The 11655-nt window shown below is 41.8% G+C and overlaps 1 protein-coding gene across 1 annotated transcript; it reads left to right on the top strand.

Annotated features, from left to right (window-relative positions):
- The first annotated feature begins 693 nt into the window (after positions 1-693).
- On the top strand, positions 694-9363 carry LOC147887562 (pyruvate dehydrogenase E1 component subunit alpha-1, mitochondrial-like). The gene is made up of 8 exons (XM_087394870.1): positions 694-1047; positions 1152-1307; positions 1636-1848; positions 2135-2209; positions 2318-2398; positions 2664-2735; positions 8748-8894; positions 9149-9363. Exons 1-8 carry the CDS (start codon positions 715-717, stop codon positions 9341-9343), a joined length of 1272 nt encoding a protein of 423 aa, XP_087250996.1. The 5' UTR covers positions 694-714; the 3' UTR covers positions 9344-9363.
- The last annotated feature ends 2292 nt before the right edge of the window (positions 9364-11655 follow it).

Here is an 11655-nt window from a genome sequence, read left to right as displayed (position 1 = left end):
GGAGAGAGGAGGAGGAGGAGGAGGAGCCGGAGTAGCGACCATAAGTACAGAAGGAAATGAATACACAGTTCTCGGGGAAGCTTCGAGCAGTCATGCACAGGAGGAGGAGCAGCAAGCAGAAGTTCGAATCGAAGGAAAGGAATAAACAGAGCCTTGAGCGTGCAGCCATGCAGACTGATCTAAGTATTGTAGGCAAGCTGAAGCCTGCCGGCGAGATAGTTGAGAGTGGTAACGGATTTGCAAATACCGAGGAAATACATAGTGCCAAACAAACAAATGATCAGCTTCAGGCATCAGCAAAACAAACTCATGATGGCAGAATCGTGGTTTGGATTCAGCGTAGCTTCTCATCAGAAGCAGCGAGTCGGACTCTGATTTTACGACACAAAAGTTGATGTATAGCACACGAGGTGGCGCAATCACCTTCCATGTGTTCACCATGCGGCGACGCGCGTGGAACGTTATTCGTGCCACTAGTAGCAATGCGGAAACGCTCTATTCCAACAAGTGTCGCAAACAACCTTCTCCGGATGGCTACGCGCGCAAAGTCGTGCAACATTCACCCAAGGAGTAGCTGCGCAACGCAGAAGCGAGTTCGTAGATGCAAGAGCGAGCCTGCAGGCTCTTCTACCGATTAAGTGTCCACTGTTAGCTTTTTGGGCATTCGATTACGCACACAACCTATTCACAATGTGCTGGAGCTCTTCCGCAAGGATGTTGTCACAAAGAGTAGTGGTTTATGGATCCCCTGTTGCTCGACATGACAGAATCGCTACGATCAACCTGCTATCGTCTATAAGATTCTTGTTGCAATCACACGGTTGTAGCAATCTGTGGTCACTTTCCGTCAGGAGTTTCGCTGCTCGAGCTCAGAAACGAGAACATGTACCCGCCAGTGAAAGCACGTCCGTTCAAATCACGGTACCGTATTCACTACATCAGCTCCCAGAGGGTCCTTCCCATCAGGCGCAAACTAACAAGGACGAGCTCATCTCCATGTATCGGGATATGGTAACCATGCGTCGAATGGAAATTAGTGCCGATTTGGTACGTGCTTTTGAGCAATGTGCAGCGACAGAAAGACTATCGGGAATTGGGTTTATCTTTTCATGATGGTATGAATCCAAGCACTAAATTTGTAAGGGTTGCAGCTTTTCAAATCGCGACAAATTAGAGGCTTTTGCCATTTATATGATGGCCAAGAGGCGATAGCAGTTGGGTTAAAAACTGCCCTTGCAGTCGAAGACCCAGTGATAACAGCATACAGAGATCATGCATTATTTCTGGCAAGAGGAGGCAGTGTCTTTGTAAGTTTCTCGGGCTTTCCGGATAGGATCTTTGCAAAAATTTCTAGGGAAGAAGTTAGCTAGCTTAGGAATTCCAGGATGCCTTGCCTCGTAGGTAGGATTGAGTGTATGCATTCCATTTTTTGTTTAGTTTCAAGTTGTCGATCTATCGACAGAAGCGTCGTCTCCATTTGGTTCTAAAAGCTTAAGCTTTAGATTTCAAATGTCTAAACTCTTAGATGTCTAATGTTTCAAATGTGTCAAGCCTAAAGCACCAAAACTTTAGTGGAAATTTGTTTGATGTGAACGGTGCAGCAGATGGAAGGCTAACCTATTTCACTGGAGACAGGAAGTTTTTTCTGAGCTTATGGGCAAGGCCACTGGTTGTGCTGGTGGAAAAGGCGGCTCTATGCACCTTTACAAGAGGAGCAATAATTTTTTTGGCGGTTGGGGAATCGTTGGAACAACGCCACCTCTCGGGGCAGGACTTGCTTTAGGTTTAAAGAACGAGAAAAAGAGAAACGTGGCTGTTGCAATCTATGGAGATGGTGCGGATAATCAGGTGACAATTCATCCCGATATACATTTAGTATGTACGGCTTCATTTGTTCTGAAGAAGTACAAACGAGTTCACACAGATGATTTAAGACAGTTCTCTCATACTAAAGATCAATGGCATTTTCTTAAGAGTGAACAGGGAACTCAACCATCCAGGATAACTCAGAAAACAAACTTTTATACAAAGTATAATGTCCACTTTGTTACCAACCTCAGGAAATTGGGATGCGAAATAGTAGAGATTTGAATGGAGTCTTGTGCAGGATTGATGAGACGGCATTTGGTTGCAGGGACAAGTTTACGAGACAAAGAACATGGCAGCTTTGTGGAATCTTCCATTAATATTTCTCATAGAGAATAATCATGTAACTTGTTCCTTCGCATGCATTGAATTTCCTTGAGCTTTTCTTATAATGTGAGGGAAAAAAAAGAATGTGTTCCAAACCAAAGTCTGATCGTTCTTTGGTTGCCAGTTTGGAATGGGAACTGCAGAATGGCGAGCCTCAAAAAAGACCACCTATTATGACAGAGTGTCTTACCTGCCAGGAATAAATGTACGTAAGCGGCAAAAACAAATATTTGTTCTACCTTAGGACGCTGGTGTTTGTAGGCTTATCAAACCTAGTAAAACAGGTTTGAGGGGTGTTCTAGGTTGTTTCATTCTAGCTCATTACTCTAGAGCATTGCCTCAATCGTAAATTTTTGTTTACCTGTTTTTGACAACCATATGGACATGGTGTTTCCGTTATGACTTGGGCCTGGAAAATTTCAGTTAGGTGCATTTTGTGCTCTACTTACTAGATCTTCTTTGGTGCACAGGCTGACGGCATGGACGTCTTCTCGGTGAAGGAAGGTTTGCTTTTTTGCAAGGAACACTGCTTGGCAGGAAAGGTAGTACAAGCATGAAAACTTTCAATTATCCTTAACTCTATCTATAGATGGTAACTCCATGCTCAACAGCATAGTGCCTATTCTTTTTGTATTCACTTTTTGCATGTCGGTAGATAGCCGAGAGCTGCCTAGTCACAGAATTTGTAAGTATTTTGAGAGTGCAAGGAACACTGCTTGGCAGGAAAGGTAGTACAAGCATGAAAACTTTCAATCCTTAACTCTATCTATAGATGGTAACTCCATGCTCAACAGCATGGTGCCTATTCTTTTTGTATTCACTTTTTGCATGTCGGTAGATAGCCGAGAGCTGCCTAGTCACAGAATTTGTAAGTATTTTGAGAGTGCATGGCTTGTATCAGTGCACGAGGGCATACCTTGAGTTCAACACTTTTCCTCTTCCTTCCCTGTCATGCTATTTCACAAGTATGATGCATGTAATGGAGAAGTGCTTTACCTTGGTTTGGAAATGTAAAAGGCTCAACCCATGGAGCGTAGTATTTGCACATGCAAGCATGCTGCTTCGTTTGGTGCCTAGACATTTGTATATTGTCAAAAGCTCTGGGCACAAATTGCTCTACAGATTTTGGGAGGAAAAGTTGCATTGTTTTGCTTTACAGATCCTAGGGTCCATGTGCCATCTGTGGCCGGCTGGGGCAGGCTGTTTCCGTGGTTGTGGTGGTTTTTGTGAAACTCACTATTTTTGTGTCGGTGGTTTACCCTGTGGTAGAGTGTCATTATGATAGAATCGTCCGTCTCTTAAAGAAACCTTCTGACATTTCACTTTACGAAAGTGTCATGAGGGGTGGCATCATTATTGAGCCCAAATAAATTTGAGATTGGTGACTTGAATGAGGATGAGAGAGAGAGAGAGAGACTATTGATGTCCACAGGAGACTGACAGGTCTATTGGACAGCAAAAAACCAGCTAATACATCCGCTCAGGTAGGGCACAAGGCAGCTCCAAAGAAATGCATAAAGTGACTTGGATTATTATAAGGTTTCTACATGGTAGTCTGGAAATTAAGACAATAAATGGTCATACATTAGTTAAGACTGAGGGTTATTTGGTTTGGACTTATACTCTTTGATGAGGGCAACATCCTCATGGTATACTAGCCATTTGTCATCCTTCCTATAATTATGTTCCCTTCTGGTTCTGTTGAGCTCATATGAGCTCCTCAACAATCCATATCTTGGTTGCTTTCAGCTTGTAAGATTGGTGAAGAAGCTTGATTCGTATATCCCATGTGCGAAGTGTAATAATGGCATGCCCTCCAGAGTGGCAATTTTTGGCAGCATCGTGGTGTTAGAGCTGCACGGTGTAACCTGAGCTCTCATAATTCTCGGTGTAGATATAAAATCTGCTCTTGAGGGTCAATGATGGACCAGTTAAGGCCTCCTCGTTGGTATGTCTTTGCATATGGAGAGGATGTTGAGGCAGAAATTGTAGAGTATATGATTTTCTTTGCTGAAGTCCACGTTCTAGGAGATTTCAAGGAGCTTGTCTGCTGCGTATTGGCCATGGTTCTGATTGCACATCCTAGTTGAAACTAACTCCTAGGGTTGGGCTGGGGTTTCAGGGAGATCAAGCTAAGGAAGGGGCTGCTGCAAGGAATTGAGCAGAGGAGTGAGTGGGAGGGTCTGGCTAGGCTGAGCGGAGGGGCTGAACGGGGAGAAAGAAATTTGAGCTTGGAATTTCAACTAGGCTTACTTAGAATTAACAATCACATACATATCATTCAAAGTCCATGCAGAGATAGGATAGGAGAAAGGAAAAGAAAAGACTCCGGCACACGGTGGAGGGCGAATGAGGTACACCTTTTACTGGGCTGATCCCAAGTATATTTCTTTATTACAATGATGCTCAGCTGTAATTACAATAGCAATGCAAATCCTCAGACAGCAACCAAGGCAACATAGATGTTCTAGAAACATGAATATATAGTCCAATGTATACAATGATCTCCCCAATGAAAGAAATTGGAGAAGAGAACCCAAAGTAGAGGAAAATTGTTGAAAGTAATAGAAAGTAACCACTAGCAGCCCCTGGAGGTAACTGGGTGAAAAGAAACCCAAAATTCCTCTGAGCAGATCCTGATCTCAGCACAATATCGGGGTTGAGTGCTGTAGAATGACTATAGCGGCACCAACATATCTTTTAAACTCTGAAAGACAGAAGCTGAAAATTCTGGTTAGAAAATCCTTAGAAATCTATGTTCTCAAGCCAAACATGTGCAGAATTCTCAGAATTCAGGGATAGTAAGTTAGAACTAAGTAAAGTCAGTTTCAAAAGTGGGTATAGGTGAAAAACGAAATGTGGGAATCAGAAAAACAGCCTGTAAATGAATCACAATTTCAGAAAGACGTTGAACTTGCAAAGTACACATACTTGATGACTTCTCCTAGGTATCAACATTGTAGAAACAGTAGGCTAAAGTGGAACTTGAGGAAGATTTCAGCAATTCATCAAGTTAGAAGAAAGAGCAGATTTAGGTTGGGATATGCATCTAGAAGTGACAATAGGCACAGAAAATTCCATCGCAATTTATCTGGAAGAGATCTTGCTGCTGCGAACTGATTACCAGCACTCCTCCTTGCAGCAGAACCTCTGGGAGAAGTCGTCAGGTCTGATGACTGTGAACAACATGTACCATCCTCTACACAAAATTCAGACCTGTGCAGCACTTGTTGATGTTTGCCACGGACACCGTCACAACCAGGTCTACAAACTCTATCTCAGAGAGACTTGGAGTCATCACCAAGAAAAGTTCCTCTTTTACCCTGGTTTCAGGTCTGGCCAAGTTAAAAATATGCCCACACAGCTCCTAGATGAATTGCAATTGAGGTAGGGACCTTTTGGATGTGAGTGCAAGGTCTAGGAAGCAATGGGGCAGCAAAAGGGGGCAACAAGAGAAGCACGAGAGAGCAAGGGATCAGCAAGAAAGTGATGCAAATTTGCAAGAAGCTCAAGCAAACTGATTGCACTAGTTTCTAGCATCTAGGTGAAGGCAAAAGCTGAGAAAATCAGAAAAAGCTGGTTTAGAAAGCTGTAAAAAAATATTATAATGTCTTAGTTTCTAATTGTAGCACTAAATTATTTATTTTAGGTTAGAATAGAATTTAGTAATTAGTTTAATCTTTTAAAGAGGTGAGGTATTTTCAAATTTTTGCACATGACCCCTCTATCCATGCACACAGTTAATTTAATTAGTCGCCATAGAACAAATCCAATCCTAGGTTTGCTAAGCTCATAACTTGACCGCTTAAAATTCACCCAAACTGATATATATATACCTTTGTAAGACTAGAATAAGTCCAATCATACAAATTTAGATTTTTTGTTGTTCTAAAGATACAAAGAATATAAAAGAGAATGAAAGAGAAGAAAAAAGAGGTAAACAAAAACTTTTATTAAAAACAAAAGGAAGACATACTTAGCAAGCAAAGCAACACTTATGTCGTCATCAGTGCCCAAGCATAAGCAGCTTGTGGTCTTGAATTTCCCTCATTAGCAGAGCATCATTGCCCAACACACCAAGGTTCACCCCCAAAGCCAATCCAATCCAAGGTGTCACGAATAAACCATGGGTTCGGGAGACCCAATAGTATTAGGAAACCCTTGTGGATGTTCGAAGCATCATCAGTCTTGTACGACATGTTGATAATTTAGTATCAGGCGGAGGGTGATCCGGTAGGAAATAGTCGAACGACTCGTAACTTCACTGGTGTGTAGTCCAGCTCATGCACTAGCTCCAAAGGTAGTCATGCAAAAGGTGACAAAAGCTATATTGAACATAGTATACATCGTGATCATCCATGATAAGAGCATGCTCCAAAGAATAAATAAAGATTTGCTAAAGATAACTGGCCGGTGTGTGAAGTCCTGTTACAAAAACTCACACTAAAAAAAGTCACACATGTGGCCAATAAACATATGATCATAAGAAAAGTAAATGAAAATAGGCTCGAAGTTCTTGATGAGTAGTTTCTCTTCTTTGTAAATGGCCCCTTTGCCCTCTTTATTGAGTGCCATGGATTTTTCTATTTAAGCTGACTTGAATAATCTCTTGGATATTCAAATCTTTGTATTTTTATAACGTGGTTGAAGTTCTCTTTTGTCGTGTTGCATCATTCACCATTCATGTGGCAATTCCACAATTCTTAGGAACATGACATATTGGATCCTGTTTTATACTAAGTAATCTCCTTGTGAAGATCAAGCTTGTTGACATGGTTCTCATTTTTCTGTCTACTTAACAACTTCTTGCTTACCTGTACTTTCCATTTCTTGAATTTTTGTCACCATTTTTGTAATTCAAATCTTGAGTTTTTAAATCTCCTGCTGTAGTTGAAAAATCTGTTCTTGTGGTGCGTCAATGCTAGTGTGCCGGTCGTATTGCCTTTGGTATGTCTTGTCAAAGGGGACTGGTGTAGGGGATGAAGTGATGGCTGAGCAGTATCCCTGGGTCGATGCAAAAAAATTCTTTGCTTAGAATATGCCATGTTCAATGAATTTGCCTTTCCTACATTACACTTTGCTCAGGGTTAACCCCTAAGTCCAACTGAGAGGCAAGGACAAAGGCTGCTACTGCTATAAGCACGCTGTGCAAGGAGAGAAGGGTTACCTTGAGCTAAACTAGGGTGAGAGTGTGTGCAAGTGCTAAGCAGGCTGCGGGGTGGGTGGGCTGAGAACAAAGCTATATGGCGATAGTATGGCTTGAGCAGCAGCTGATGGGCTGAGAGAGAGAAAAGAACCGGGGGGGGGGGGGCGGTACTTCGCAGCACAGAGGCAGCACACCATTAGGCGCATATGACTACGGACAGACTTGTTGGTTCCGTGGTGGACTTTTGATGTTGTGTGCAGAGCAGCAGAAATTTTGGCCATGGTTGGACTAAACAGAGAATAAAGAAAGAACTATTAATGTCCACGGGAGGCCGACAGGTCTATGGGACAGCAAAAAACCAGCTAATACATGCGTTCATGGAGGGCACAAGGCAGCGTCCAAGGACTGCATAAAGTGACTCTGAGTATGATAAGGCATCTATGCTGTAGTCTGAAAAAGTGACTATAGTTGGCCGTACATCAGTTTAAGACTGAGGGTCTTTTGGTTTTGATTTAAAATTCTTGATGAGGGCCATGCCCTCACGATATACTGCCCATTGCCTCCCTGTTTGGCTGCTCAGACCTTGGCGAACTCACTTGCCTTTTCACCCAGTTGCGCTCTAGTGAGCTCCTCAGCTACCCATACTTTTATCCCTTTCAGTTTATTGGACTGGTGAAGAATGTTAAGTCTTGCAGCCCCTGTGCTAAGAGTAGGTACGGCAGGCAGCCCGCTTGACGGATGCGCTTTACCTCATCTTCCTTTTTGTCATCTTCTGGCCAATTAGTACTTCGGACTGCCCTTGCCTGCCTTAATCTGTGAAGAAGTCTCAGAAAACAAGTTAACAGTAGTGGTGTCACCATAGTGTCAAACAAATATTCCTTGGAGTCTGCTGCTAATAAAATTTGGTAGGTAGTAGTTTTAACCCCTAGCTCCTCCATTATGAATCTCTTCTGCACCATTTAACCTCTCTTCCAACAATCCTTGGTGAGACCTGGAGCCCATAATTGGTAAACCTGGAAAAGTGCTGCTTGCACCAGCATAGTGTATTAAAACTCTCTTATCTGCCAGATCTGGATGTGTGAATTTCTGTGTTCACTCTGAAGGTGGATGAATGCTTTCATCCCCTAGAGTTCTTCTTTCTATGCATCTATTTCATTATGAGGTCTAGGCCCAAATATCTGTACAAGTGGACTGTCTTCAGACCCTTTCTTGTAAGAGAGTGAGAGAGTGAGAGAATATTTGTGTGTGTGTGTGTGTGTGTGTGAGAGAGAGAGAGAGAGAGGGAGAGAAGGGGGGGGGGTTCTAATAGTGTCTGATACAAGCAGACATCACCTGTGTGCAAGTGCGGGTCCGTGTTAGGTAGCATCCTCTGGTTGTAAGCTTTTGCATTTTGTATCCTCTGTGGCAGGGACCTATTGTGATGGAGTGTGATACGTATCGTTACCATGGCCATAGCATGTCTGATCCTGGCAGCACATATCGTACACGTGATGAGATTAGGAGCATACGGCAAGCACGGGACCCCATAGAGCATCTTCGGACAATCATTTTGAAGGTATTGTACTGTTGAATGGTATTTTTGAGTATCTAAAAGACTCCCTTATCCTTGAAATAACGAAGATTTAAATTTAAATAACCTTGATAGCATTCTTAGCATACAAAGTTGACTGCATCCATCTGTATGCCAGTAAAGGAAGCGAGGGTTCTATGGAAAATCGTTTTGAACATATGTCTAACATTGCATTTGAACTAAATTAAGAAGGGAAAACTTGTACATTTAAAAGAGCTTACATCTTCTCACTATATCAGGAGGAATTTTCCACAGAGAACGAACTATCAGCTATTGACAAACAAGTAAAACAGGAAATAGAAGACACGATAGCTAAAGCCCGAGAGGCATCTTTACCTCAAGATGAAGATCTAATAACAGGGATCTACAAGCAAGATAGTGGTCTAATGGTCTATGGCTGTGACAGGAAGCAGACTACTGCTAAAGTTTTGTAAATGGTAATGCTTTTTGGCAATCCTGGAACTCACATGTAAAAAAACATTTATTATGTCTGTAAATCCTGGGAAATATGAATTCGGAAAAGTCCAAACATATGTTTTTCTAAAAGGCCTGTCAAATTTATGCTAATGCATTATTGAGCTTCTGCCTGGCAACAGCAAACATCATTGCAATAGATAGGCACACCTTGCATGGGTAATGTATTCTTTTCTATAGAATTAAAGTGTTTGCTTGTTCGACTAAATTATTGTTGAATATCAAAAGAGATCTTCTGGATGCTGTTAATTTTCCTGCATTATAATCCAAGAAATATCATTTCAAAGGATATAGATCTTGTTGTTTTTATGAGAGACTTATCTTCCTGAATTGATCCCTTGTTTGATCATTTGAACTTTGGATATGGTTTGCTTGGGAAATTCATTACCATCCAAATGTATATAGTGTAGGTCACTTTGTAGGATTGGTTCTTTTGCAAATGGCTAATTCCAGCTATCGATATGGTTGGCGTGGCTGGTTTGAGCCTACACAATGCCACATGTGTGCTTCAACTTGTGCACCTGCCTAGTCCACGTGTTGTACATAAGATGATGGGCACGAACCAGATATGCGGGCAACAGTCTGATATTGTTGGATACGTGTTTAACTCTTAGGGTAATCATAAGATGCATTCATGGGTGGCACGCGTTGACCATTGCAATGTGCGCCCGATGGCCCATATAACTATTGCAGTGGCCACATCAACCGCTGCAGGTGGGTGACTATCTCCACACCGGCACATGTCAAAAGCCTAGCAGCCCAAGTCGACCACCATAATGGTCCTATTGCAAGACATGTTTTCATATAGACCATGTTGGCACACATTGGTCAATTGGGTTGGCCCCGTCAACCCCTGCAATGGTCATATTACATGACGTGTTGAGAAGGTATTCATCATCATTGGAGACAGCTTGCAAGCTGGTTGCCTAGACATACATGAAACGAGCATGAATTCTTTATTAAAAAAATTCATGCGTAGGTCACTAATAATTGTGAGTTAATGCTTAAAGCTTGCCACAAGAAGTTCATGCTATTTTAAAGAAAACAAGGCATTTGTGTCCGTATCCTTGAGAAACTGTGAAGTATTTATTGGTAGATTCTAAGAGTAGTAGAGCAATTGCATGGACGGAAGGTCTCTTAATCTAAGTCGATCTCCAAGGCCATGCTAAACAACTTGAAGATGGCATGTGAGGGTAGATTGAAATTATTATCTTACTCTGTGAACATTAGACTACACGCGGTGGGCATGAGCCCAAATCCAATCATGCATTGATGGAAAGGCTAATATGAAAACCGATGAAGACAAATCAATGGTTGAGTAGAATACAAGGAGGGTGTTGAAGCCAAGGAAGAGCAGACACAAGTTGTGAGAGCAAGCTCACGCGAATGTTTTGCAAGCATGAGAGGCCACTGAGACCCAAGCAAGGAAAGTTGAAAAGTTGGTTGCAAAGGAGAGGAAGAGAATGTGAGAACAAAAATCCACATGAAGTGCACTTCAATGGATATAGAGAATGCATCGGCTCGGCTCAAGTCTATGGCAGCCCATCTTGAGTCTCAATGAGTAGAAAAAAGGCCCCTTATGATTTCTTTGTAACATGCAAAACACATGGAATATTGAATAGATCACCTGTGAAAGGACCATTGACACATGTACAACAATGTGCAATATTGGTGGCATATGTACAATTCCTTACAACTTGAAAATAATTGCACTACATAGGAACTTGCTAAGGATCTTGGTGATTTGGATAGCCATCCTCCAAACTTTTTGAAGTAAAGGGTATAGTGACTCTCTTGTAAGACACCTACTTTGAGGTTTCACAAAATTTTAAAGAGGTTTTGAAATAGCTAAAGGACTCAGATACAACTAATTGTTTGAAGCGAGCATCATGTGGAGCACAAAATCCTCATACTGAGGATCATCAACATCCTCACACTGAAGGAGAATATCAGATCCTCACGTTAAGGGAGGCAACAATTAAGAAATAACTTTCAATGTGCAAAGTGAGATAGTGATTCTCATGACAAAATATATTATAATAGAAAGCTATTCTCTGGAGGTGCTATAGGCTATCAGTGTATGTTCTACAATGGGTGTTGAGAATGGTGTAAAATGCACCATTGAGATAGGCTTATGGGACAAACCCTAACCCTAAGGGATAAACATGTATATATTATAGTTTGTTGGTAATACAACATAGTGTAGTTAATCACATCTTGTGCATTCCACTCTCTCTATCCTTGATCGTTCAACATGGTATCAAAGCCTCAA

This window comes from Dipteris shenzhenensis, chromosome 23, assembly GCF_047967505.1.
Source record: "Dipteris shenzhenensis isolate YYH24624 ecotype China chromosome 23, Dip_SZ_1.0, whole genome shotgun sequence".
Classification (NCBI taxonomy): Eukaryota; Viridiplantae; Streptophyta; class Polypodiopsida; order Gleicheniales; family Dipteridaceae; genus Dipteris; species Dipteris shenzhenensis.
Note: the sequence above shows the minus strand (reverse complement) of the source record. Positions and strands in the feature narration are given on the sequence as shown.

What these genes read in the sequence shown, in the direction of transcription:
- LOC147887562 (XM_087394870.1), top strand. Translation starts at nt 715, where the DNA reads ATGTTGTCACAAAGAGTAGTGGTTTATGGATCCCCTGTTGCTCGACAT. An exon ending in GAGATGGTGCGGATAATCAG is followed by an intron (nt 1,849 to 2,134) that starts GTGACAATTCAT and finishes ATTTGGTTGCAG; the next exon opens with GGACAAGTTTACGAGACAAA. An exon ending in CTTACCTGCCAGGAATAAAT is followed by an intron (nt 2,399 to 2,663) that starts GTACGTAAGCGG and finishes TTTGGTGCACAG; the next exon opens with GCTGACGGCATGGACGTCTT.